Below are 26,357 nucleotides of genomic sequence, written 5' to 3'. Positions count from 1 at the left end.
GTGCTCGTATGCAAGAGCTTTTACGGCAAATCCTTGTGTCAAATCGCAGGTTCTCCCGATATTGAATGCCCGAATTTTCTCAGTACTCATACCCACGGGTTATAAAAATAAATGAGTTAATTTTTAAAATTTATCGACTTACCGCTCGATTCCAGTCAGTCGGGGATGACGGTATTTTCGTGACAGCAACAGTCCACCTCCCCAGGCAGCCTTAAAAAAAAAGTTTATTTTATACTTTTATTGTTTCATCTAATTGAGGGCTAATTCATTTTAATTGGAGTCGATAGTCGGGTTTTCTCAAAATTTCCCGGCAGTTTGTCGTGATACAGCAGTTAAAGCTATTTGAAAGCTCCCACATTTATTATTTAAGATAAGACTGCTTAGGCACTTGGCATTTGCGCCGTAAATCCCTTCGGCGGATTTACTTCACGTAAACCTGAGGTATTTGAATAATTTTAAATCACTATTCAATGACGGTATAGTTCTTCATGTATTTTCTGGATTTTATAGACTATTTAGAAGCTACGCCTCCATGAATAAAAATTATCAGCTGCTGTAAAAAAATTCAACGTAACCAACCCTCTACACGGAAAGAAAATTATGGCAGCGGTTCCCATAATTTTGTGAAATTTTTTCCTATACCATCATAGGAATTACGACCATAAATTATGGGAGCGGTTCCTATAATTATAGGAATGATTCCCATAATTATAGGAATAGTTCCTATAATTATGGGAATGATACCCATAACACTATAGGAATGGTTCCTATAATTATAGGAATCGTTCCTATAATTTATAGGAATACTTTCTATAATATTATAGGAACCATTAACATAATATTATGGGAATGGTTCCTATAATACTATGAGAACTATTCCCATAATATTATGGAAATGATTCCCATAATGCAATTGGAATGGTTCGTATACCATTATGGGAATCATTCCTATAATATTATAGGAATAGTTCCCATACTATTATAGGAACCATTCCTATAATATTATGGGAATGGTTCCCATATTATCATGAAAAAATTAATTTAAAGAAATATGGTAATCACTTCTACAATACACAGAAATATTATTAAACATAAAAACAAAAATTCAAACATTGAAAAAAAAAATCGTATTTGGCAAAAAAACATTAAAATTTTTAATAAGAATTTTTTGTCAGCACAAAACATTCAAGAAAATTTAAATTTTGGAAAATTTCTACACTATTGTGCAAAAAAAAAATTTTATGATATTATAGGGATGGTTCCCATAACATTATGGGAATAGTTCCCATAATATTATAGGAATAGTTCCTATACCACTATGGGAACCATCCCCATAATAGTATGAGAATAGTTCCCATAACATTATGGGAATAGTTCCCATAATATTATAGGAATAGTTCCTATACCACTATGGGAACCATTCCCATAATGGTATGGGAACTATTCTCATACTATTATGCGGATGGTTCCCATAATATATGGGAACCATCTCTACAGTAGTATAGGTACTATTCCCATACCATTATGGGAACCATTCCCATAATGCATAGGAAAACTTCCCATAATTTTCTTTCCGTGCAGAGGGTTTACGGCTAGAACGTTCCGTGAATTTTTTTTACGGTCAAGAATTTTCGTAAATGGGCTTTCAGCTTCTAGATGATTTTTACCAGCAATAAAATACTCTTTAAATAATTTTATCTGGGTCCCAATACAATTTGAATGCAAATTCGGGTGTTGCTTTAAAGAAAATTTATAAATAAATATGTGACTTACGTCAACATGAAGCCAGAGTTTGTACTTTTCACAAATATCAGCAATTTGTGATATCGGATCAAACGCCCCGATCACAGTTGTACCGGCGGTCGCGTTAACAAAGAATGGAATGTGACCTCGGGCTTTGCGTTCCAGGATCAATTCTTCTAGCTTTGATGGTATTATGCGTCCACGTTCATCACTTGGTACCATAACACAGTTGTCAGTACCCAGACCACAGACCGATGCACACGATTTGACTGAATAGTGACACTTGATTCGAAAAATAAAAAAATAGTTACCACCAACTGCGCGTTGGTTATTGATACAAAACTAATTAATTGAAAATACCTGATCAGAAGTAAACATGACAAGCTGACCACCAACGGCAGCCAACCCGCGTTCCTTGTACTGCGGGAACATTTTGTGTCGAGCTGCCAGAAATGCGTATAAATTACTAATTGACCCACCGGGTGCTAAAATTGAATCCCCGGTGTTCCATCCGATGAGTTCCCGCATTTTTTTCAACACCACATGCTCCATCAGAATGAACACGGGAGCTATCTCGTAGGTAAACATGTTGGTATTTGCTGTCGCCGTTAGCCACTCGCCCGCCATCGACACCACGTCCAGACCACATGACAATTGGTTGAAAAAATGCGGGTGGCCTAGTTAGCAAAAAAATATTTTCACTGTTTTTATTTGCACCCGGGTCAAAAAATTAGATCTGTTTTAAAATAAATGATAAATTCAAATATTTTTTATTGAGTTTAAGTTTATAAATCGTATTTAGACTAAAAACAGACTTTTTTATTATAATTATTGGTCTATGTTCAATTGTTTTTAAGGACAAAAACAGACTTTATTTTCTACAATATTTAGTCTGTGTTCAATTGTTTTTAAGAACAAATACAGGACTTTTTATAAATATAAATAATAATAATAATCTAGATTTATTAATTTATTTTAATTTTCTTGGTATTTAAAACATGCTAATGCGCTTCCATAATAAGATGTCACACAGAGAAAATGTTGGCTCGAAACCTACCAATTTTTACAATACTGTCGACTAAACTTGAAACAGGGAGTAAAGCATCCAAAAAATTATCGTGCTCTTACATAAAATGATTATACTGCATCACATTACTTATTACGCGCGAGAAACTTATCGATGAGCTTCAATATCAATTACTTCCATACATTATAATAATTTTGATGCAGCATAATAATTTTTTATAAGAGCATAGTAATTTTTTGGATACTTTACGTTCTGTTTCAAGTTTGGTCGACAGCATAATAAAAATTGGTAGATTTCGAGCCAACATTTTTCTCCGTAGCACAAGAATTTTGATGTTTTCTTATGCCAAAATATTTTCAATTTTATCCAGTAAATAAGAGAAAATTCTTGATATTTTAAGATCTGTTTTATCACTTTTATTCAATGATATAAATATTCAATGAAGACAACTAAAAAATCAAGCTGTCAAATTTTCATTAACTGCCGACATTTTTAAACAAAAGATAGTAAATAAATAGTAAATAAAACATAATCAATTCTGCAACTTAATATTTTTTCATAAATATTGCCCATAAATAAAAATTTTATAAGTCCATGATTTAATCTAGTTTTGTCCTTGTAAATTTTCAGAACTAAAATTTTTTAAAGTTCACGAATTAATCTAATTTAGTCTGCTCGTAACGCGTTTGTTTTTTAAAGTAGCAGGTCGAAAACAGCTTAAAATTTTCATAAAAGATCAAAATCAGATCAAATAGTCCAATCAGACTAAACTCAGGTCAAATTTTTCAGTCCGGGTAGATCAAAAACAGATTAAAATTTTTATCGAAGTTCAATAACAGACCAAGTAGTCCAAATACAGTCCAGTTAGACTAAAATCAGATCAAATTTTTCGACCCGCGCAGTCTATGCAGACAGAGCTTTAACTTTAAATACCACGAGAATTAAATCGTCAATTGAAAAAATAATTCCATTAATCAGTTTCACATAAACTGAGATTCGTGACACGGAATGAGAGATTAATTAACATGACAATTAATCACTTGCACGCGCGAGAATAATTTACATCATGACGTCGTCTTTGCAAGTGACTTGTGACGTCGAGTGCTGGAGAATAGTACTCACATAAATATATATATATCTATGAGTAGTGTAGGGTACGGGCGAGCTTTAAAAGTTTAGTTTTAGCACTTGCTACTGCTACTACTGCTGATGATGGGAAACATGAAGGAAAAAGATGGAGTAACAGCAGGAGCTTAAAGCTTCCTCTCTGAGTATGTTGTCATCCAGTTGGCTGAACATCGCGCTCGGATCAAACCTAATGCTTTTGTTTGATGGATCCCACCCTCCTTTTAGGTCATACGAACACTCGGAAGGCTTATGTCACTATATTTCTATACCCTGTATATATATTTCTTAGGTATTAAAATATCACTTTTTCCTCAATCTTTTTTATAAAATTTTATAGTGATAATTTTTTTTTTAAACTAAAAACTGATGGATTTTTTTAAAATTTTAATTTTGACTTTTCTGAGTAGAAAATTGAAATAAATTTTTTTTTGGTCGTTTGTATAAAATTTGATAGCAAGTTTTTTTTTTTTTTAAAGTTGATAGGTTCGTTTTTTTTGGAGTTAAAATTTTTATGATGGAATTTTTCTTAGAATTCTGCTCGCGTTTGAAAAAAAAATTTTGGGAACTGAAAATTTTATTTGGAGTTCGCGTGAGGTGGCATTGAGGTTGTAGAGCATGAGAGTCTGAGGTTGAGAATCATTAAAGGCATTAATATATTTTTTATGTAATAAATGTTGAAAGTGAGAAACAAGCAGCTGACTATCGAGTAGAGAGCGGCATTAAATGAAAATCGCAATACAGATGGACGGAGCCAGACGAGCCAGAGAGTGAATGTTCGTATAAGTACAAAGCGTTTTAATCTCCCGGAATTACTGGGCTGATTGACGTGTGACGCTAGTAGTCTTTAGGGTTCTCGTGTATTTTCCCCTAGATATTGCCGGACCGAATGTGGGATTTGTTCGGGAGTATGCAGCAGGCACACCCACTGAACCGCGTGATTTTAGATCATCTTTAGATTGCTCCAGATCAATATAATCGGACTCACGTATTTATTGCTACATTAGTAATGTTAATTCCCTAGTTTGGACGTAATTGGGGACATAAATATCATTTTTGCTTCCATTTGTCATTATTAGGTCCCCGATTCATTCATTTGGAATTCAAACATTGGAGATTCGAGTGGAATTCCTTCTTTTGTATCTCAAGTATTTTTACACTTGAATTATTTTTTAAAATTTCTCAATTATTTTACATAAGGGAGGGTGGGGCAGAGCGGCCCCCCTGAAATTTTTACCCCTACGCATGACATTTGGAGCAAAATGAACAAGCCCAAAATTTCGAAAAAGTGATTTTTTCATATTTTTGTCGCCAAATTAAAAAAAAATTATTATAATTCCACATTTCTAGCCCTACGCATAACACCTGGGGCAAAATGGACCAGCCGAAACTTCCGAAAAAATTATTTTTTCATATTTTTCGGCCGTTCTCTATGTAAGAGGCAAATTTGGTCACTAAAAATTTATAAAAATTAAATTTTTTTTTTTAGTTGATAAATTTTTGAAATAAAGTAAAACTGTAGAATTGTTTTTTCTTTTTATTAAATAACAATTAGTAATTAAGGTAATCGAGAGTGAACGATTTATTACACCTTAAAAAATTTTTTTCGAGTAATATAAAACCAAAAATAGTTGTCAAGAGAAAGAAATACATTCTTAATAATGAAAACAATTTAAAAAAAAAAAACGAAAAAAAAAAATTTTTTATCATTTTTTGGAGGGGGGCCGCTCTGCCCCACAAAAAAAAAATTTCTTTTTCAGAATTTTGGCAAAATGTCCATAAATTTGTTCGAAATAGGACAAAAGTAAAACGATCTTATGGTTGAAAGCCACAAAAAGTAATAATTGGCTTAGGGGGGCCGCTCTGCCCCACCCTCCCCTAAATTTACAATTCTCTGATCCTTCTTATTATTATTTTTATAAATTTTATATTTTTTAAAAATAATTACCCAGTTGATGATAAAAAATTTTTTTTTTAAAACGAGTATTTATTTTTATTAAAAGTCTTTTAATAAAAATTGATTTGTTGTCAGAAGTAATAGAACTTAATCTCTAAAAAATAAATATCTAAAAATAATAACAATCTATATTTTTAATAAAAAAAAAGCGGTGTAGAATTTAATAAAGAACAAATATATCAATAAATGTCGGAAATGGTCCGTTCAAAAGAACGTATCTCCAAGTCGTTTGTCGTGTACAGTTATATCCGCAATTACAGTGGTTTGTGAGTCGAGGCATGCGTCCGGTGGAGGACTAGACCCAGTCTGTAAGAATGTATCCGAGGGGTTCTTGTATCTACCTCAGATCATGCTGTCTCTATGCAATTTTTCTTATATTTTTTCTTTTGCGTTTTTCTCTCATTCTGTCTTTCGATAGACGAGAGACATCTGTATATATATATTTACAAGGGGGTAGATGCAAAGAGAAGGGTGGTTAGTTGGTTGAGGGTCGATGATCCGAAGAGCCCGCATTTTGCGCGTCATACGCGTCGCTGCCCGACTAGATTGTTTGCAGAGGCTCTCAAATCCAACACTTGCACATGACGAATCGTTAAAATATTTTATATATTTATTTACACTGAGAAATTAGGAGTGAATGGATTTTATTTCAATCCGTACTCACTCCGTCACTTGGAGTTCGGGAGTTAAAAAAAAATCACTCGCGAGCCTCCGCAAATTTGAATTCAAAATTTTTCCCGCGAATTTTTGCCACGACTTCACTCTACGGAATTTTTTTACAATCAACATTTTTCAAAACTCACCTCTGTCTGTACTTATTATTTATATTTTATAAAATTCTTAAATTAATTACGAAAAATATCGACTTGATTTTTATTTAGAGAGAGATAAATTCAGCGGCTGGACTCAGTGATTTAATGTCGGGTTTTGTTGCTCCGGACTTGTGTTTAAAGTCTCTAGGCTGGTAAATAAGAGCGATTATTTATAATTTATAAGAGACTAATTTTGGGGAAAATAAGTTAGTGAGTAGTTGAGGCGGAATTAAAAGTATAGAAATGTAAATAAAATAAAAGAGAGGGCATAAGAAAGAATGGCAAGTAGTAAAGTGTAGGACTTGGGGAGACCTGTCGCGAGCAGACCCCGCATGCTGTGATAAATTAGGGGACTCTGGATTTAGTATCAAGAGAAGTGTGTAACCCAGGCTTAATGTTAATACTTGGTCATCAATCATATCAAGTAAAGAGGAATTTATTTCACACAAATTTCAAAAGCCAATTGGTTTATAAATGAATTCTTTCCTTTCGGTTATTTCTGCACCCAGAGCTCTGATGGTTTTATTTTCGGTTTGGAAAGACCGTAATTACTGCGATTAGATCATTGTAGTGTAAGTGATAAATAAAAATTAATCGAGCTCTTGATTTGAGCTCTCGAGTCAATAGGAGGGTTGGGGAAAAATGGGCCGCTGGAGAAAAAAATTACGAGTTACTTTTTTTGACTGTTTAGAATTTTTGTTACCAAGTACAAAAAATCTCGGGGTAAAACGGGTTGTCTTAAAAAAAATACTAAATTAGAAAAATAATTTTTGTGAAGTTTTTTAAGTAGGGGAGGGTGGGGCAGAGCGGCCCCCCTAAGCCAATTATTATTTTTTGTGGCTTTCAACCATAAGATCACTTTACTTTTGTCCTATTTCGAACAAATTTATGGACATTTTGCCAAAATTCTGAAAAATTTTTTTTTCTTTTGTGGGGCAGAGCGGCCCCCCTTCAAAAAGTGATAAAAAAAATTTTTTTTTTCGTTTTTTTTTTTTTATATTGTTTTCATCATTAAGAATGTATTTCTTTCTCTTGACAACTATTTTTGGTTTTATATTACTCGAAAAAAATTTTTTAAAGCGTAAAAAATCGTTCACTCTCGATTACCTTAATTACTAATTGTTATTTAATAAAAAAAAAAAATCAATTCTATAATTTTACTTTATTTCAAAAATTTATCAACTAAAAAAAAAAAATTTAATTTTTATAAATTTTTAGTGACCAAATTTGCCTCTTACATAAAGAACCGGCCGAAAAATATGAAAAAATAATTTTTTCGGAAGTTTCGGCTGGTCCATTTTGCCCCAGGTGTTATGCGTAGGGCTAGAAATGTGGAATTATAATAATTTTTTTTTAATTTGACGATAAAAATATGAAAAAATCACTTTTTCAAAATTTTGGGCTTGTTCATTTTACCCCAAATGTCATGCGTAGGAGTAAAAATGCGCAAACATATCGGATTTATAGTAATTAGTCGAAAAACAAAAAAATTTTTTTTTGGTCAAAATTTCAGGGGGGCCGCTCTGCCCCACCCTCCCCTATTTGAGTAAAAAAAAAAATGAGATGAATTTTTTTTTGGCTGAAAGCGATTCTATAAAAAATGTTGGTGAATATTTTCGCTTGTCATTTTGCTTCGGGGTGTAGAACAATAAAAAAGGCAGTTAAATACGTGAAATTCTTCGGGTCGCTACTGAGTAAAAATTAGTTGGCTCTGGAATTCGAAAGTGAGGGTCCTCGGAGACGGTGGTATATAATCGGAGTCGTGACACGTCAAAATATCGAAGGATTCCAGAAACAAGTGGACGCGAAACTCGGCTGGCAATTTAAATTCCGGGCTATCTCATTCGTCTCGGTTCCATTCGTGAGCTATGCAGTATTTTACAACGGAGCAGAATTCAATAGGACAGAAAATAGAGAATAGAACGTAGAAAAAGACGGGCGAGTACGGCAACTTTAACTACCCCATATTCTACAGCCCCTATTTACTGTTTCGTCGACCTCACCCTCTCGCTCTCCAGCTCTCTCGGTTACTGGGGTTACAAAATCGTGTAGAAATGGCTCTTAATTACACCGATCCCATTCAATTGGCTGTCCCCCATCATTTTGCTTCCACGAGTGTCCCAAAGTGTTTTTTCATTTTTTTTATTTGTAATTCACACTACTAATTTTTATTCTTAATTTTAATTAATTTAAATATTTCTTTTATTACTCCCAATTTTTCAAAAAAATATCAGCTCAAAAATTCCCACACTAATTTTTTCTAAAAGTATCCAGTTAAAAATTCTCAAAAAATTTTTTTCAAAAGTTCAATTTCATGCTTTCTTGTGAGAGTATGACCGGAAATTATTTTCAAAATCTTTCTAAAAAAAATTCTAGATCCGCCGGAAACTCAAAAAATTAAAAAAAAAATCCATCACCCGGCGGATCGAAGAATTGATAGAAAATAATTTCAAAAAAAATAATAATAATAAAAAATTGACTAAACATTATCTACCCCAAAAATTTTTTGTGTCAAGATAAACTGTCAATCATCTTTTTATCACTCCCCCAATAGTCTCATTGTCCCTACCGCAATCTCCGGTCATCGTGGGTTCGTGTGGGCGCACAAAACAGTACCCTTGCACATAAAAAAAAAAAAAAGTCGTTGAAATAATTTAAGATTCTCCCCGTACACAAAATAGTCCGTACACATAACCAGGGATTGTATCTCAAGATCGATACGTCTGCTCTGAATAGAACACCAAAGGGGGTTCAGTGCCGAAATTCTCGGGGTACATAATCTAATAACGAGTTTTTGTTGGCGTATACTCGCGAGGGTAGTCTTTTCGTATCATTCAATTTCACATATACATATGCATTGTTGTCATCTCGCTGTCTCTTCACTTTTATGATACAGTATCGAGTGCTCTTATACTCTTACTCAGTAGTATGTTTGCCCCATGACTCGGTGTGACGCTATTGTGCATTAGCATCCATTCAGGCTGGTAATCGAATCGACGATATACCGGCTACCCACCGTTGGGGGATTTGTGGTTGACTTCCGGCCGTACTTATACCTCGAAAATCACTACAACGCTACTCAAAACTTAATTAAACGATAACTAACAAAATATTACGTTAACTTTAACCATCTTCGACTAAATTTTGTGGCGAATTATTGGCTAGTGAACATACTTAGATACAGGGTCGATAAAAAAAATTGAACCTACAAAACGTAGGGGAGGGTGGGGCAGAGCGGCCCCCCTGAAATTTTGACCAAAAAAAAAATTTTTTTTTTTTCGACTAATTACTATAAATCCGATATGTTTGCGCATTTTTACCCCTACGCATGACATTTGGGGCAAAATGGACAAGCCCAAAATTTTGAAAAAGTGATTTTTTCGTATTTTTATCGTCAAATTAAAAAAAAATTGTTATAATTCCACATTTCTAGCCCTACGCATAACACCTGGGGCAAAATGGACCAGCCGAAACTTCCGAAAAAATTATTTTTTCATATTTTTTGGCCGTTTCTCTATGTAAGAGGCAAATTTGGTCACTAAAAATTTATGAAAATTAAATTTTTATTTTTTGCTGATAAATTTTTGAAATAAAGTAAAATTATAGAATTTATTTTTTTTTTTATTAAATAACAATTAGTAATTAAGGTAATCGAGAGTGAACGATTTTTTACGCTTTGAAAAATTTTTTTCGAGTAATATAAAACCAAAAATAGTTGTCAAGAGTAAGAAATACATTCTTAATGATGAAAACAATTTAAAAAAAAAAAACGAAAAAAAAAATTTTTTTTATCACTTTTTGAAGGGGGGCCGCTCTGCCCCACAAAAAAAAAAAAATTTTTTTCAGAATTTTGGCAAAATGTCCATAAATTTGTTCGAAATAGGACAAAAGTAAAGTGATCATATGGTTGCAAGCCACAAAAAATAATAATTGGCTTAGGGGGGCCGCTCTGCCCCACCCTCCCCTATATTTATTTTTATAAATTAAGGAAAAATATTCCTTGGAAATTTCAAAGTTCCAAAAAAGTGTGATTGGTTTTTTGCAAATATCTCCGTAAATATTGAGTTATCAGAAAAATGATAAGAGACCTTTTTTGTAGAGCGTTAAATTTCCTATAAAAAGTATTCCGTATAAATTTTCCAGAAAATGAATAGCTATTGAAATATTTCAAGTTTAAAATTTCAATGATTGAAAAATTTTGAATTTGGGGTCTTGTGGATTCGAGGAGGCTGACAAGGGTTAAAATAATTTTTTTTTTTTAAGTATTGAATAGTTATCTGTGTCCCAGGAGTATTATGAAGTGTCTGAAACCGGATGTGTAACAAGAATCTATATATTTATTTTTTGCTTGTGTCTTTTATTATTTATTTGACTCCTCTAATCCCGTATGGACTATTTATCACACCCATAACGCGTGTGTATATAGCTTGAGGGGGTTGAAGAGACTGGGGTGGGACGTTCGAGTGGGATGGGAAACTAGTCCAGTTATCTCGAGCTGCTGTACCTTATCTCCGGCGAAACTCTGTGCGGGCGTATGCTAAATTGAATATGAAATTATGCGGCTTATCGTCGGCTCACCCTCGCTACATCTGAGTTTACAGAAATTATTTTCGCCACATCAGCAATTAATTTTTCGACGAAAAAAAATTCAACCATAATAATTATCGCCTCATTACTTTAAATAATTACAAGAAGAATATTTTACTGAATAAATTTTTGGGGCAGAAACTCACCAGTTTTGACCTGGTACTTGAGAGTAGTAGAGCAATCGATAAGAAGCTGCTGGAGTGTCAGCCCGTTGTCCGGTATCTCGAGGTCCAGGATCCGCATCAGGTCAGCTGGATGATGGAACTCAAGGACTTTTGAATTACGGTCATTTTGCGTTTTAACGTAGTCCAGTAGAATGTCTACCACTTTCGTCAAAAATTCCTTCGTTGCCGGATAGCCCTCAGCATTGATAGGAATTATGTCTGCAATTTAAATCCAATTTTTTTTTTTTCAATCTTTTCCTTCTCCATTTGACATAAAAATTTTCCTTCATATATTTCATATATATTTTAATTAAAAAAAAAAAAAAAATTGAAAAGTTTCAAAAATGCGGCCGTCCGGATTCGAACCGCGTTCTTTAGACACGACTGATTTTTTAATCAATTAAGAATTTATTCATTGAATTCATTTTATTTTCATAATTTCGATAGGTAATTAAAATAATTAAGGGGGATAGCCACTGAAATTTAAAAAAAAAAAATTTTTTTTTTTTATTAAATCAAAGTGTATATGTTCAAAAATATGTATCTAAAGTTTTATGAGAAAATTCCGAATATTTTTCAAGTTATAGTCATTTTTGTGACAGCGCGTCAACTGACCGCTGCATCGACTAAAAACTTTAAATGCGTTTTTCTCGAAACTACTTTTTTTGAACTGGTGGCATCTGTAATTTGCATAAATATCAACCGATTCGCAACTTTTTTTTTGCCGTATTCGTCTATTCAGTAGCTAAAGTTGCACGTAGGGGATTTTGAAAATTTTGATTTTTAAGATTTTTTAGGGCTGTTTGAATCCAAAAAAATGAGAAAAAATAACGAAAAAATTTTTAATATGTCGCCATTTTTTTTCAAATCAAAATTTTCAAAATCCCCTATGTGCAACGATAACCACATGCATACAGATTACAACGCCGTTTGGTTTTTTTGTTTCTGATAATCCGTTTTTGAGTTAGAGATGACACCGTGGTGGGGGAAATTTTTTTGTTGCTCCACAAAAATGCTTATAACTTTGTAACAACATGATATTTTTTAATGAAAATTTAGGAGAATTATTTTCAATGTATACTTTAGAAAACAAAAAAAACCCGATCCCCAAATTCCTTTATTATTCCAGTCAAAAAAAATCCCGAAAATCACCTATTTTTTCGATTCTCACAGTGGCTATCCCCCTTAATGACTAATTTAATCAATTGGTAATTGGATTAATTATAAATTCAAAATTTGAATTTTTTAATTGTGATTTTTGGGGAAAATTAAATTCGTAGGGGCAATTATTGATTTTTTTTCATACTTAGCTTATCGTTGATGAAGTTTGTAGGAGAAAAAATCCAGTAGATTACAGAGAAATAATTAGAATGATTTCACCTCATCAAACAATTGAAAGTATAGACCTAAATTGACACACTCTCACTTGTTTGGTGGGGCGACACCATCAACTTGCTGAAGACGTTCCTGGTCTTTCACTCCGTCAATGTCGATTAGATAAACGATAGATAAAATAATGTGAAGAAAAAAAAGTAGTAATGCCAGATGGAAATAATAAAGATGATTGAGTGGGAAGATAAGATGAAGACAAAATATCTAAGAACCCGCTCGGCTGTGTCTTGATCCAGATTCTGGTAAATCCACCGTAGATTAAGTTGTCCCTTTTTCACAGCCCAACTATAAAGTACCTCGTGAGCTGGCAGCACCCTCAGCTCGACTTCCTTTCCATTACCGCGATCCCATGGATAAGCAACCACGCAGCGACCGCGTTGTCTAGGGATTTTCTGATGCTCCAGCTCTTGTTTTTTTTTTGCGTTTTTCAATCCTCGGGGAATCCAAATAGTAAATTATCTTTATCATCCATAAACTTCTTATAGTCAAATAAACTCTCAACATTTTTTTTTAAATTAAATTTTTTTTATTAAAAAAAAAAAATTTAATGTCAGATCGTACACGGAAAGAAAATTATGGGAACTTTTCCTATGCATTATGGGAATGGTTCCCATAATGTTATGGGAACCATCCCTATAATATCATAAAATTTTTTTTTGCACAATAGTGTAGAAATTTCCCAAAATTTAAATTTTCTTGAATGTTTTGTGCTGACAAAAAATTCTTATTAAAAATTTTAATGTTTTTTTGCCAAATACGATTTTTTTTTTTCAATGTTTGAATTTTTGTTTTTATGTTTAATAATATTTCTGTGTATTGTAGAAGTGATTACCGCACTTCTTTAAATTAATTTTTTCGTGATAATATGGGAACCATTCCCATAATATTATGGGAATGGTTCCTATAATAGTATGGGAACTATTCCCATAATATTATGGGAATGATTCCCATAATGGTATACGAACCATTCCAATTGCATTATGGGAATCATTCCCATAATATTATGGGAATAGTTCCCATACTATTATAAGAACCATTCCCATAATATTATGGGAATGGTTCCTATAATTTATGGGAATGGTTCCTATAAATTATAGGAACCATTCCTATAAATTATAGGAATGATTCCCATAATATTATAGAAAGTATTCCTATAAATTATAGGAGCCATTCCTATAGTGTTATGGGTATCATTCCCATAATTATTGGAACTATTCCTATAATTATAGGAACCGCTCCCATAATTTATGGTCGTAATTCCTATGATGGTATAGGAAAAAATTTCACAAAATTATGGGAACCGCTGCCATAATTTTCTTTCCGTGTAATTGAAAATACTAGAGTTGCTGGACATCCGTCAGTCAATTTTATAAATCGGCCCATGTAAACGCCAGCTGCGTCTCAAGCTCTACTCAGTCTAATAAAAAACTGCTCTAGGATTTTATGGTAAAAAAAATACCACCGACTCTAATAAAATTTTTTTTATCAGACAAAATTATGGAAAATTTCTGTCGGCATTTTTATAAAATGAACGGAAAACAAAATATTTATTTTTCCGCAAGTGAGTGATTGATTTCAGTTGATTTGAATAGCAAAGAGAGTAAATGGAAGCGACGGTGGGCTTCGACGGTGCGCGGGCCGTTATCAGCGGGCTGACACTTGTGAAAAAGCAAATAACACTGAAGCAAGGGCCCAGGACACCAAGAGCTGCTCTGTGTATACTATAGTATAAAATAAAACCCTTCCAACTGGCGTTACAAAGTCCCCTGCGGCGTGTAATCTGTCCTGAGCCACTCGTCGGGTACTCGGTCGCGACGTGCCTCGAGCTAACCCAAAATCCTCTATTATTATGCACCCCTATGACAACCTCGTCCTCATCCCGCCCGGTATTCATTTCTCTAGTGTTAAATCACGACAATATTGTGGCTTCAAGATTCACAGATTGAAAATAACAAAAAAAAAATAATAGTAATTATGCACCTGCCCCAGTCACAAATTAAAAATTTTTGGCTTCAATTTTTATTACTCACCAGAGTACTTTAGATTAGCAGTCTCCTTACTGAGGGCGTATGCGTTTTCGGAACCCATTAGTCTTGTCGGTGAATGCGTTCGGGCAAAATTCTGCAATTTAAATTTTTAAAAAATTTTTACTTGTAGATTTTTTTTTTGGAAATCAGTTTATATTTTTTTTGATAATGATACGGGAAAATAATTTTTGTATGAATATTGACATGTCATTTATTTTAAAAATTACTCTAAATCGTGTAATCTTGGGCCATTACGACTTATTATTTTTGAGTTTCAAAATTTTCCTCACAATTACGAGTAAAAATTACACCTAGCGGCTGTTTAAATAAATTCTCTCTTCAGTTTTTACTCATAGGTTTAAAAATAAATATTAAGTTATAGAGATATAAAGAAATCGTCTTTTTTCCAAGCCTATGTTTGTGCGCGTAACATGTAAGTCGTCGCGAGCAAAATAAAAAACATTTAATCGAAGCCGATATTAACCGAAGATTAACGAAGACTACTGAATTACTCTGCAATTTAGAGTAAAAAATACTTGAATAGATTTGAAATTTTATTCCAAGTACTAGGAATTTTTCATCATAACATCAATCGGTTTAAAGAAATGCTGCACAGAAGAAAAGGATTTCTTGGCGCAAAAAATTTTTTCTTGTTCTAAGAAAATTTTTACTTGACCCAAGAAATTTTTTGTATTATAAAATGAAAACAAAACTTTTCTTGGGGTAAGAAAAAATTTTCTCGGAACAAGAAAAAAATTTTTTAGGCGAGAAAAAAATTCTTGAGCCAAGAAAAATTTTTGTCTTCAATTCATCATACAAAATATTTCTTGCGCCAAGAAATTCTTTTTTTCTGTGTGTATTGGGAAATAAAAATTAATACGTAGGATAAAAATTTGTAGATTCAGAAAAAATATTCACAAAAACCGATTAAATATGAAATCCCAACAAAGTATAAAATCATGGAATTATACCATCTGCTGTCAAAAAATTACTCAATAGTAGAGTAAAATTAATATTTCAACGAAATAAAAAATACAAATTTTGGAACGGCCCAGGATTACTCGAAATTCCCGAGTAATTTTCATAAAAAAATTATTTCCGTGTAGTGATGGTCATGATGGGAAAATGATGATGACAATTCTTACATATAAGTAATCCTTGAGGGCAGTGATTTTAGTGCCGATCATTTGCACATTGTCCATGTCTCTGTCGTAGTGCCCCTCGCTTTGAGTCCCTACAACAATCAACAATAACAATGTGCTCAGTTATTCTCGGTGTTGGCCTCAAATTCACCAGCAAGAGTGCACGGTCAAAGAAACATGGACATTGTTTTTTTATTTTACGTTTTCCCTCAACAATTTAAATTATCGCACAATTTAAATACTCGTTATTGATACACTGCATATATTCATTTCATGAAAAAGTGGAAATGGTTTATGAAAATTTAATGACATAAAATAATTTATTTTTAAAATTATTGCCATGGAACTATTTTTTCATAAGTAAATAAAATTTTTGGAGTAAAAATTCAATTTGAAATTTTTGTGTAATCGAATTTTTCAAAAAAATTATTTACTTTATTTGGCAATAATTTTTTTTACTCCAAGTAGTACAAGTCGATATAAGTCTGTGTTTGTCTGACCATGTGATGATTTTTCTACTAAAATAAATAATTCTAGAACTTCTAGTCTACTAAAAAAAACTAAATAACGATTGTAATAATTTTAGAAATTAATAAATTGTCAAAGGACTTACCCAAAGTAATTCGGTAACAGTCGCGGCGACGGTCCAATGAAAAGTGTCGGCAGCAACGTTTGTTAAATATTAAATGGCAAGTTTAAAAGTACCAAGTGAGCAGTAAGCAGCTTTGGCAAATATTGCGTGGGTGACGACGGACGGGCTTTGGGGGTGTTTTCGACGGGACTGCGAGCAGCGACTCAAGCCTCGGCGATCTCGAGTCTCGGGTTGACTCGGCGGCCGGGATACACTCGCATTGACCCAGTTTCCGTTTCCCGTCCCAGCAGCGGGGGTGGTTTTACCCCGTGGGCGTGGCCTACTAGCTTACACTCTCAGGGTGGGAAACCACGTGGGCGAGCAACGGGCGTGTTCCTCTCAGACCAATCAGAATTAGTTTACCCAAGGGTTTGTATCAAAATTGTATTTTCCTCTCCGTCTTTATCTTATTCTTTTCCTTCATTTCTTCCTCTTCTTCCTCACCCTCAATCCCTCGCTGTTTCTTCTTTTGATATTTATCTTAGTTGCAATGCCACTGAGAATGTGGTTGCCCCTCGACGAATTTTGCTAACCAAATGCTTCAAATCTCACGATTATCATCACTATTTTGCTTTCCTGACATTTACATGCTTTATTACATTTCAAAATAATATTATTCGACTTAAATATTTCTCTCACGATTTTATTTCATTTGCATTTACATTTTCCGAGAATAAAAAATTTAATTTCAACCAGATCTGATTTAGATAAACGTTTAGATCATTTTTTAAAATTATAGATCTTTACTTTCATATTCCGAGATCTCAAATTTTTTTTCCAATACCGGGAAAAAAATAGATCTCACAAAAAATCTGATCAGATCGACGTAGATCTGATTTTTTTTCTTCAGATCTCCATAGATCTCTTAAGATTTTTAATTAAAAAATTTTTTTCTTTTACTGAGTTCTGAAATTTTTTCAAAACCTGAAATTTTGAATTTTTACCCTTCGATAATTTACTTCTTTTTTCCCAGACGCATCTAGACCTAAATAAAAAAATCCGATCCACGTAAATCTGAACTATTTTTTCCCACGTCAATTTTTTCCCAGAATTATTAAATTTTTTTTACAAAAAAAACTCCCAATCTTTTTGCTGGATATTTATTTTTTCTCAAATTTTTTACGCTCGATTATCGGTTTTCTATCAGTTCCGCCTAAACAAAAATAAATCAACCGAATGTCTGCATGTGACGTACTTCGATATAAACTTTTTTATTTACTTACTTCACTTATTATTAATAAATCCCACCTCGCTTCTCATACTTTTTTTAATTATCGGAGTTTTCGGCCGACATTCAAGACACTATTGAAATAAATGTCAAGGCTAAGATTTTTCTATTAATATTTTTCTCCCCCTCCTATTTTTTCAAATTAAAAAAATCCGTGTAAAGCCTCCAAGAATTTTAAATATCGAGTGTTATTAATAGTGACGTAGCCTGGTTTTAATAAAAAATTTTTTCTTTCCGCGTTCCGCTCGCGAGTTATCGGAAAATTTAAATGTTTAATTAAATTTCGTTAAAAAAATTTTGAAATTAAAAAAAAACTTTCTATTATATGTGTATCTGAAAATATTAAAAACTGCTGACATTAACGTGGGTAGAAAAAAAGTTTAATGATATTCTGTCAACATGAAATAAAGAGGGAAAAAAAAAATGTAATGTACCCGCGATAACCAAAAGTGAGGCGTGTTTATACCGTATCCTCATTGTTATTTACTCGGATAGAAAGTATGAGAGTACTCAGGCTGAGGTATATATTTATATATATATGAGAAACATAAAAAAAAGGTAACGTATATAAACATGCCAGGAATGAGAAACGGAAGAAACTCGAGGACTTTAAATACATCGACGAGACGACGTGTAACGTCGCAGTCGCGGGCAATATTAATGCGAGGGAGTTTTAAATTCAATTGTACGTTTATGTTTCTCTTGTACTCTACCTTATACCCAACTCGTTTGAGTAAAAAATTCTCGAAAAAAAAAGTTAATAATAAAAAAAAATTCGACGCTTGCGCGAGCGTATCATCACGCGGACCGAGAAGAATTTCCGAGTTTAATAACGAGTAAGAGAGTTGGCGAACTCCCGTTATGTGCACAAGAGAGTGAGAGGAGAGATGGATGCGGAGGAAGAGGTTCGAAAGTTTATTCGAGAGGGTGAGGACAAAATGGACGGCGGCCAATAGGATGCTGGGGCAAAATGGCCGACTGGGAATTTAATCAATACCGTATGCGGCCTCCGGAATCGCGGAGGGCTGAGGTCGAGGTTTATGAATCCACGCCAGGAACGTAACTAGTTGCTGCTATTTCCTCTTGCTTAAATATTTATTTTTTATCACTTTCTACGTCCTCGTCTGATATTAGTCACTTCCGAGCGGGAAAGGGGAAGGATATTTTAAAAGTGTGACCAAGTGTTGGTTCTGCTTTTGTCCCCTCATCTGAGGACATCGTAGATTTTTTTTATATTATCGCGTCTTCAAATCATATTTATCTCCTTTTCACCTTCGGTTTGACAATAACGCGCTATTTTTTATTTCAAGTACTTCTATATAAATATGAGCCATTACATACTTTTATTCAATAGTATCGATCGTTAATTTTATCAATGGGCGAATAAATTATTTACATAAAAATTTAATTGTATTTACAAAATAAAAATATTTTTATCTGTAAGCAAAAAAATTTTTTTGTAACGGTAAAAATTTATTTGCTCTACTTCGTACCACTAGGTCAGACAATTTATGATTTGGTTTAAAACGACATAAATTTTTACCAAATGTTGTTTTGTTTATAATTTATTAGAGTTCGATAAATATTTTTATTTTAAAAAATTTTTCAAAAAATTTTTTCCCACAATTTTACGGATCGCAAGAATTTATTTTCAAAAGTGGGACAAAGTGGTCACTCTTTGACTCAAATTTTTTTTTTCAACTTCCGCTGGGTGAAAAATTTTTGACTAAACATGGGGGTGTCCAATTTACCCCCAAACTGAGTTAAAATTTTTTTTACTAAAAATTCATCCCTTATCTTTCATTTAATTTCAAGAAGTGAAGAAATAATTCGACAGTGAAAAGTTGTAATAATATATTTACATAATTAAATTAATTAAAACTTTTGACTCTGAACATAATTTTGAAAAAGAAACTTTTGAATTTAACTGAGTTCCAAAAGTTTCAATTTAGCAATTCAATGAATTATTTAAAAGTGAAAAATTTTTAATAATTAAATAAAAACTAAATTTCGCATGAACTAATTTCGCGAATACATGAGAATTCAGTCAGGTTTCAACGCCCAAGTTTAATGGATCGATTGTACCAACGCTGTAACGTCTCTTCAAAATGCAAGACCTAAATATGAACCAACAGAACCAGCATCGGCTACTACCAGAAAATTTTTACTCGCCCCAATAATTTTTTGCATAATGAATTAGAACCAAAAATTTTCTTGGAGCCAAAAAATTTCTAGCCTTTTTTAAAACAGGATTTTTTGGCGCAAAAAATTTTTAGCCCCCTCAAGAAAATTTTTACTGGCCCTGAGAAATTTTTTGCATCATGAATCGGAAATAAAAATTTTCTTGGAGCAAAAAAAAATTTCTAGGCTTTTTTAAAACAGGATTTTTTGGCGCAAAAAATTTTTACTTCCCTCAAGAAAATTTTTACTGGCCCTGAGAAATTTTTTGCATCATGAATTGGAATCAAAAATTTTCTTGGAGCCAAAAAGTTTCTAGTCTTTTTTAAAACAGGATTTTTTGGCGCAAAAATTTTTACTTCCCTCAAGAAAATTTTTACTGGCCCTGAGAAATTTTTTGCATCATGAATTGGAACCAAAAATTTTCTTGGAGTCAAAAAATTTCTAGTCTTTTTTAATACAGGATTTTTTGGCGCAAAAAATTTTTACTTCCCTCAAGAAAATTTTTACTGGCCCTGAGAAATTTTTTGCATCATGAATTGGAACCAAAAATTTTCTTGGAGTCAAAAAATTTCTAGTCTTTTTTAATACAGGATTTTTTGGCGCAAAAAATTTTTACTTCCCCCAAGAAAATTTTTATTGGCCCTGAAAAATTTTTCGCATCATGAATCGGAAATAAAAATTTTCTCGAGGCGGGAAAATTTTATTGGGCAAAAAAAAAAATTCTTCAGGGCTAGAAAAAATTTTTTGCGCCAAGAAATTTTTTTTTCTGTGTACTACTTCTTCTGCAGTAGTTACTCTAGTATAAGAAGTACAAAGTAACCTGAAAGATAATGCAAAAGTTTGGACTAAAAAACTCATTTCTCATACTTATGAAATAAACTTTTAACAAGAGCACTCAGAATCTCAATATAATCTTTTGTCGAACCTGGAGCAGAAACAAAAAGTACCAAAGATAAAATATCAAAAGTATATAACTCCATCCTTGATGTTTTCTGCCGGCCCGCAAGCTGTTGTTCTAAAAAAGTATAACTTTTCACATTTCCTCAGGATACTCTCTCTGAAATTATTAATAAAACTTAAAACTTTACTCAAATTAAATTTCCCTTGATCGCTTTCATGTTTCTTTAATTAAAAAAAATTATCCATCCGTCTCTTATCTGATAAGGGAAAAATTGATAGCAGGCTCTGTAAAAAAAAAAAAAAAAACCGATACTCTGAACCGAACAAGATAACATAGATAGCGATTGTTAACTTGATTGACGATAATAATTTGATGGCTATCTTTTAAATGAAAAATAAATTTTGTTACCGACTTTTCTTAAATTTTCTGAGGTATTGATTTCCCATCGCTCTCAGATGGCGCCTTTTGATAGCGAAATACCTTTACACATATTTATATATCCATATATAGTTAGTGATATATATATATATATATATATATATACAAGGGTTGCCAGTGGTGGTGGTAAAATAGAAATGGTGGTAAATATAAGGGTAGAATCAAACTACTGGTTGCTAACCATTTTACGACAGCGAATCACCATCAATATTCTGCGCATGCGTATTAATATATATACGATTTTACATATACGTTAAATTTCTAAGGGTTGATGCTTTTGGTTATGGATCAGTTGGGCTTCGGCCCTTGCGCGGGCCTACGGGCTCCGCAGGCTAATTTTCAAAATCGTCAAAAAATTTTTTTGAAAAACTATAATCCCATTTTGAGTAAATTTGAAATTTTGAAATTGCATTGTGAATTTTCTGTGACAGTGAGTAAAAATAACGACAATGGATTAGAAGCAGACAGGTAATTAAATACAGTAATTTTGATTAAAAATTTTTGACTTTTGACAGTTAAAATAAATAATTTTTTTGAAGCTGGTTTCTTTGAGAAACTGAAGAATCTCCGGCTGTGAAAAGGGAAGCAGGTCAACGGAATGAAGAAAAGATAATTATTAATAACTTTTACTAATAATTAATTAAGAAAATGGAACATTTTGAGAGGACATAAAATTGGTTATCGTTAGAAAAATGTAAAATGACCGTAAATTTGAAAAATTTTCGGCATTGAATTGACATATCCCTTAGAATAATTAGCCAACATGTAACCTACACTTAAAATAATCAATTAATATTCTGCTTAATAATATATAAGTAACATATATAAACATATATATCAAACAATGTTCTTAATCTAAGATTTATCACCACTAGTTATACACGGCATATACTTTTAAGGATTAAAAAACTATAAATTAAAGTTTAAAATTTTGAATCTTAATTTCATTATTTTGATTCCACGACCGTGTAACGAAAATAGTCGTGAGGCGGGTGTATTATGCAATAAAAATTATTTATAATTCTACACGCAATGTGTAATTAATTATAAAATAATTAATTAATTTAGTTAATTTAAACCATCGATTAAAAAATAAATTAATTTTTTGATTTTGATCTCATATTTAAATATGAATGATGATAACAAAATCTACGTCTTCCATGAATTTATATGACTATGCTTTTAGATAAATATATATACATATATGTACGATTAATGTTTAGAAATATATGTCAGTAGATATAAGTGTATGTGAGCTATTGTAAAACTGCATTGGGGACTTGAGAATCGCAAAAACCACCATCATATATATAACAATAAGATGCTATACTATATTATATATTATTATATTATACAATACTATGCTATGAATATATAGATAAAAATATATACTATTGTTACAGTTATTATTGACAGCTATTGAAGCCGAGCTAAATAAATAAATAAAAAATTTCACGCAGTGTGGCTTTAAGAAATAAGAATACGTTCAACAGGAACGGGCGGACTGGATGAAACCGTTTGTAAAAAAAGGGTTCATGTTGTTACGCCGTTCACAAAAGTTGTGACGCGACAATAAAAAAGTAGAATAGTTGATGATAAAATATATAATTGGGATAATTAATAGCTATGTGTGCTTAAAATATTTAATGTATTAATGGATCGAACAATTCCTGTCCGGCGTTTATGCTTATAATGGCTTTTAATTTGTCAGTGTATGCTTACTTAGATAAACGACAATGTTATTGTACTGTTAGCTGTTGACATCATGTAATAATAATTAAATGTATTGGAAAATAATAATGGTTGAAATGAAAACTCGTTTATTTATTGACCCGAATTTATGTTGAGATTTTTTTGGTTTGAACGGAGGTGGGGAATTAGAATAAGAGAAATTAGAGAAGGGGAGAAGATGAATGGGTTTGAATCTGAGGACGGGGGGTGGGAAAACAATTATGGGAATTTAGGGTGACGGTTTGTTGGATGGTTTGAAAGAAATAGGGAAAGAAAACAGAGCTGATGATAGTGGAACAGTTGCTGATAAGGAAGGGAGTTTTTTAGTTTTTTAGGGCGGGGAGGGGAGGAAATTGTGCCGTAATTTCGTGATTCGGCAGTAGAAATATCAGGAAATAGACCCAGGCAAGACTTTATGATCAGACGGTTGGTGTACATTAGTTGTGAGCAACTTAACGACAAGTTGTCGGGAACTTCCAGCTTTTGTGACTGCTGAGAAAGCAGTCCTGGAAAGCTTTCTTGGAAAGTTGGCAACAATCTACTGCCACAATCTGTGGCCAACTTTCTGAGAAAATTGAAAAATGTTTCTGTCAACTGATAGAATGTCAAATTTCACCACAAACTTTCTCAGAAAGTTGCCATAAACTCGAGGATATTCCAATTTTTGGGGTGAACTTGGCGACATATTGCGGCAAAAAGTGTCGCCAGCCTGCTGCCAAATTGGCTGTAGAAAAAGATGGTAAAGGGTGAGTGGAAGATGAGGAAAAAATCACAGCGATGGATAGATTGATGAAAGAAGGTAATGGAGATTTGATTCTACTGTTGGTAACATCACTACTGGGACTATCTATAGTGCAAAAGGTAAATTCTCGCGCAGAATCGACATTTGAGGTAGAAGTACAAAAGACCTGTGCGAATTTAGCGCCTCATCTAATGACTTGCGAAATCCAAATGACCTTAATCGAAAAGTCTTCGTTAGGTCTGTATAGGTACACTATAATTTTCGTTAGGTCCCCTATAATTTTTTTTATAAATAATTTTTAAAATTTTGCAATAAAAAAAATTTCATTTTAGCACCTCATTCAGAAAGAAAATAATAAATTTGATCATTTTTGCATTCCCTATCGTTAGGTCCGTATTGGTCTCTAGTTTTCGCATTGATATTATTCATGATATTTGTTTTATTAACAATTATAAATAATTTATCATCCGCGCATGCGCTCAACACTGTCGACCCAGCAGCAAATTTTTTTTTTCGGGGATCAATTGACTTGAAATCAATTCTGTACCATTTTGTGGTGAAAAAAAATTTTAGGAAGCCTCAGACTCACTACAGCATCTCACAGCAGCTCACAACACAAAAGTGGCCCACTGAGGGGTCGACCCAACAACAAATTTTTTTTTTGGGGATCAATTGATTTGAAATCAATTCTCTTCCATCCGCGGGCACGGAAATTAGTAAAATAAATTCATTTTGTGGTGAAAAAAAATTTTTAGGAAGCCTCAGACCCACTACAGCATCTCACAGCAGCTCACAACCCAAAAGTGGCCCTCTGAGGGGTCGACCCAACAACAAATTTTTTTTTCGGGGATCAATTGACTCGAATTCAATTCTCTTCCATCCGTGGGCACGGAAATTAGTAAAATAAATTTATTTTGTGGTGAAAAAAAATTTTTAGGAAGCCTCAGATCCACTACAGTATCTCACAGCAGCTCACAACACAAAAGTGGCCCTCTGAGGGGTCGACCCAGCAGCAAATTTTTTTTTTGGGGATCAATCGACTTGAAATCAATTCTCTTCCATCTGTGGGCACGAAAATAAGTAAAATAAATTCAATTCGTGACCAAAAAAAATTTTTAGCAGGCCCGAGAAGAGTTACATCCTCAAAAGTTTCTATCTGAAAGGCGGTTTTGTAATGTTTTAAATTTTTCTAAACAAGTAGACTCTGAAACTCCCTTATCGTCGTTCCTTCTAAAATGTATACTTCATCAAATTTTCTTTTCGGAGTTTCATAAAATTCGTCTATTTTTCCCTTTTTTATTATCACTCTGCTACACGGAAAAAAATAAACTATATAATTTAAGAAGGACAAGTAAAAAAATGATAAAGTGATCAGTAAATACTATCATTCTAAATAGTAATTTTTTTATTTATGATTAAAAAACGTGAATGATTACAGGATAAGTATGAGAATTTATTGCCTATGCAAGGAAAATTACTCTTTGTACTTTAAAAATCGTAACTGATACTTAGAAAATTGACGACACGTATGATAAAATTTATTATTTGGAATGTTAAAATTCCCCATATTGATACCCGGGTTCCGGGTTATAATTTCAAACACTAATTTTTAAAGTTAATTTTTTTCCGTGTACTGACTCTGTATATCAAAACTTTCATTTCCGTCTTATGAAGTAATTTCAACCAATCGATAATTCTTTTTCTAACGGCAAATTTCACGCATCCACATATTAATTTAAGTCTGCTCTCATTATAACACAGATAATTAAATTTATCCATAGAAGAGTAAATAAATTTCCCCAGCGTAAACTTCTATTCGAACCGCATCATAACTTAATTACTTTCCCTCAGGGGCATCACCCTGCCGTCTCTCATTTAGCCGGCAAATTATATTTATCCTCCGTCGCGAAAATTTTTGTATAAAAGCTCCGTGCTTTCATGATCTGACCACAGTGAGCTTGCATCTCCAACAACATCAACACCTCTCAGAACAAGCACGTAAGTACAAAAATTAATTTTTACAATTAATCCTCCTTATCTTTATCTTTAAAAATTCCACCCATCCCCCATCACTTTAAATTGTGACCGCAGGATCTAGTTTTCATAAGCAATCAGTTTTCCTTTCTCTCATTCATTCAATTTTTGTCTCTTGACAAATGTCCCAATGATTAGCTGTCATCTGCAACTAATGACCAATTACTTGTTTTGACATTTACATTTTTCTTTAAATCTCAAGCCCTATAAAAGCTCAAAAATTCGCTCACTTCTTATCAGTCTTCTGTTAACTTTCAACTCATATACTTCTTACATCTTTCCGGTAAGTTTCTCTTACTTTTAACTCTAACAACTATTTGAAGTGCATTCTCTCTCACGAGTCTCCAATTCCATTTTCGTTTATTTATTAAGTCGACGGTTTTTTTGAATTAATCGATCAGTTATTTTACTCCGTTAGTTATCAATTAATTATTTCAGATTTAAATCCAAAAACCAAAAACTCAAAATGATGTCACTCAGAGTAATTATCGTCCT

The 26,357-nt window shown here is 32.8% G+C and overlaps 2 protein-coding genes and 1 long non-coding RNA gene across 3 annotated transcripts in view; 1 reads left to right on the top strand and 2 right to left on the bottom strand.

Moving 5' to 3' along the window:
* The window catches only part of LOC130669282 (glutamate decarboxylase), a 29,934-nt gene extending 13,120 nt beyond the window's left edge, over window positions 1-16,814 (bottom strand). The window contains exons 1-7 of the mRNA XM_057472068.1: window positions 16,590-16,814; window positions 15,980-16,068; window positions 14,838-14,928; window positions 11,398-11,634; window positions 2,104-2,420; window positions 1,774-2,025; window positions 143-210 (exon numbers count right to left, since the gene is read on the bottom strand). Coding sequence (XP_057328051.1) covers window positions 143-210; window positions 1,774-2,025; window positions 2,104-2,420; window positions 11,398-11,634; window positions 14,838-14,928; window positions 15,980-16,036 — 1,022 coding nt within the window. The 5' untranslated portion in view covers window positions 16,037-16,068; window positions 16,590-16,814. The remainder of the gene's footprint in view (window positions 1-142; window positions 211-1,773; window positions 2,026-2,103; window positions 2,421-11,397; window positions 11,635-14,837; window positions 14,929-15,979; window positions 16,069-16,589) is intronic.
* The window catches only part of LOC130669281 (myosin-2 essential light chain), a 137,550-nt gene that overhangs the window by 55,011 nt on the left and 56,182 nt on the right, over window positions 1-26,357 (bottom strand). The window lies entirely within an intron of this gene.
* LOC130669283 (uncharacterized) lies at window positions 21,582-23,170 on the top strand. The gene is made up of 2 exons (XR_008990144.1): window positions 21,582-21,823; window positions 21,895-23,170. It is a non-coding gene; the product is annotated as an uncharacterized LOC130669283 (long non-coding RNA).

The sequence above is a fragment of the Microplitis mediator genome, chromosome 6, assembly GCF_029852145.1.
Source record: "Microplitis mediator isolate UGA2020A chromosome 6, iyMicMedi2.1, whole genome shotgun sequence".
NCBI lineage: Eukaryota > Metazoa > Arthropoda > Insecta > Hymenoptera > Braconidae > Microplitis > Microplitis mediator.
Note: the sequence above shows the minus strand (reverse complement) of the source record. Positions and strands in the feature narration are given on the sequence as shown.